This window comes from Olea europaea, unplaced genomic scaffold (assembly GCF_002742605.1).
Source record: "Olea europaea var. sylvestris unplaced genomic scaffold, O_europaea_v1 scaffold22112, whole genome shotgun sequence".
In the NCBI taxonomy this organism is placed as follows: Eukaryota; Viridiplantae; Streptophyta; class Magnoliopsida; order Lamiales; family Oleaceae; genus Olea; species Olea europaea.
Genome location: NW_019240138.1, coordinates 1 through 1,786, shown reverse-complemented (window position 1 = coordinate 1,786; position 1,786 = coordinate 1). Strand labels below are relative to the sequence as shown.

General features: G+C 33.1%; 1 protein-coding gene across 2 annotated transcripts; it reads right to left on the bottom strand.

Moving 5' to 3' along the window:
* Positions 1–6: 6 nt before the first annotated feature.
* LOC111380839 (protein RER1D-like) lies at positions 7–1,346 on the bottom strand. 2 transcript variants are annotated; one of them, XM_023004498.1, is made up of 3 exons: positions 1,130–1,244; positions 852–985; positions 7–509 (listed from the first exon to the last, which is right to left on the bottom strand). In XM_023004498.1, the coding sequence occupies exon 3, from the start codon at positions 486–488 to the stop codon at positions 135–137; it is 354 nt and encodes a 117-aa protein (XP_022860266.1). In that variant the 5' UTR covers positions 489–509; positions 852–985; positions 1,130–1,244; the 3' UTR covers positions 7–134. The 2 variants fall into 2 exon arrangements, 1 of the variants encoding a protein (XP_022860266.1); XR_002700246.1 differs by lacking the exon at positions 852–985 and having other exon boundaries at positions 107–509; positions 1,130–1,346.
* Positions 1,347–1,786: the final 440 nt, after the last annotated feature.

Here is a 1,786-nt window from a genome sequence, read left to right as displayed (position 1 = left end):
TTGGCCAAACATGCACCTAATCTAACAAAGAATGTGTAACATCATATTAGTCACTAATTGTTGTTGATGAAACAAGCATGAGAACTGTGGCACAAAAACATAATTATAAAAAACTTGTCCATGCCATATACATCTCACCAGCACTTGAATTCAGGCAGGCGACGAATGAAGGGTCTGAATTCATCAGAGTCTTTAGTTGGCAATGAAGTTCCATCTAGGGCTTCAAGCTCCGGATCAACCTTAGGGGACATAAACCCAATCAGCAAATTCAAGATATAGATTCCTAGGCCATACGAGACAACATAGAACCCCTGTACATAATAAACACGCAAGACATAAACTGCAGCAGCAGCGAGCGTTCCCAGCCACCGGCGAGTTATATGAGGAGCAGATCTATCCAAATAATACTGGAAAGCTCTTGAAAAGTCGTTTCTCCACTTGGCTAGTGGTGTCACAGGGGACGCATTATCACCCACAACTTCTTCCATTATAATCAGTCCAAACCTTTCCTGTAAATCCAATATAACCAAGGAAATTTATTGATAATAAATAAAGTAAAGGATAAATAAACTAAAAAGATGTTTAATGCACACAAACTCAATCAAATCAGTTGGAAACATGGATACCATGAGTGAATCTTTTATTAGTCAAATAAGTTATAATGGAAAAAACATCCTTATAAAGTTCATAACGAAAAGGAAAGTAACACAAAACGTGAAAAATTAATTTCCTAAGAAACAAAATTGAAAAGTTCAGAAGATGTTGATGCGTGTTCAGACTTAGATCATATTACCAGATTAAATCAGAATAAATTAATCAAATCACTTCTAATATTTCAATAGGAAGGTTACCTGTTATCATACTAAAATCGGTTATTTTCTTCAAGGAAATCATAAAATTTGATTTTAACAATTTATAGTCAACTCCAGGACTTCTAATCGTACGAGCTTGATAACTTGAATTCTTCAATCTTCAACCATTCGTTCTGTTATTTGAAATAACAAGCTAATAGTAAAACTGAATTCGGCAAGTTAACTACAAATATACATACATGCGCAAACACACACAGAAATACTTGCGTAAATATTATAGATACACAGATAGAGGAAAAAGGACCAGAGAAACAAACCTCAATTTAGGGATAGGAACAATCCAATTAAGAAATCAAACGACTCCGGGAGAATCTTACGGTATTACCACCGCAACTTTAAACTATAGCACTTCGAATCTTCGACTTTCATCTGGCATAAAGTATACAAAGAACAAATTGCATTATTTATCCTTAAGATATTGGGCTAGTATTAAATTGGTCTCCACCTTTTGAAAAATAAAAAGTTAACATTCAACATTTTATTATATGAACTTTAGTTTTGTTTCAACTTGAGTAGGTACTTAAGGCCATGTGATTAGCCCTTGTTTGACCCCATTATAACGAGATTTTGAAGATAATGTATTTTGAAATAATAATTTTAGAAGAATGTATTGTTAGAAAAGAAGGGAAAAAAAAGATTTATTTACGTGTAATATTATTTTATTAAAAAAAGGAAAAAAAAAACAGAAAAATGTATTAAAATTTTAATGAGGACCCAAAGATTTAGGTGAATATCGTACAAATATAATAAGAAAAATCAAACTACATGAAAGCTAGGGGTGTCAAGAGTCACAAGCACGAGCCGATCAGGTACATTCCATTGATCGAAGTTATCAAACACACTTGACATTTGTTTCATAGATACCGTTCGTAATCATAGTCAAGCGTTTATTTGCATCACAACAGATCTAGATT

What these genes read in the sequence shown, in the direction of transcription:
- LOC111380839 (XM_023004498.1), bottom strand. Translation starts at nt 488, where the DNA reads ATGGAAGAAGTTGTGGGTGATAATGCGTCCCCTGTGACACCACTAGCC.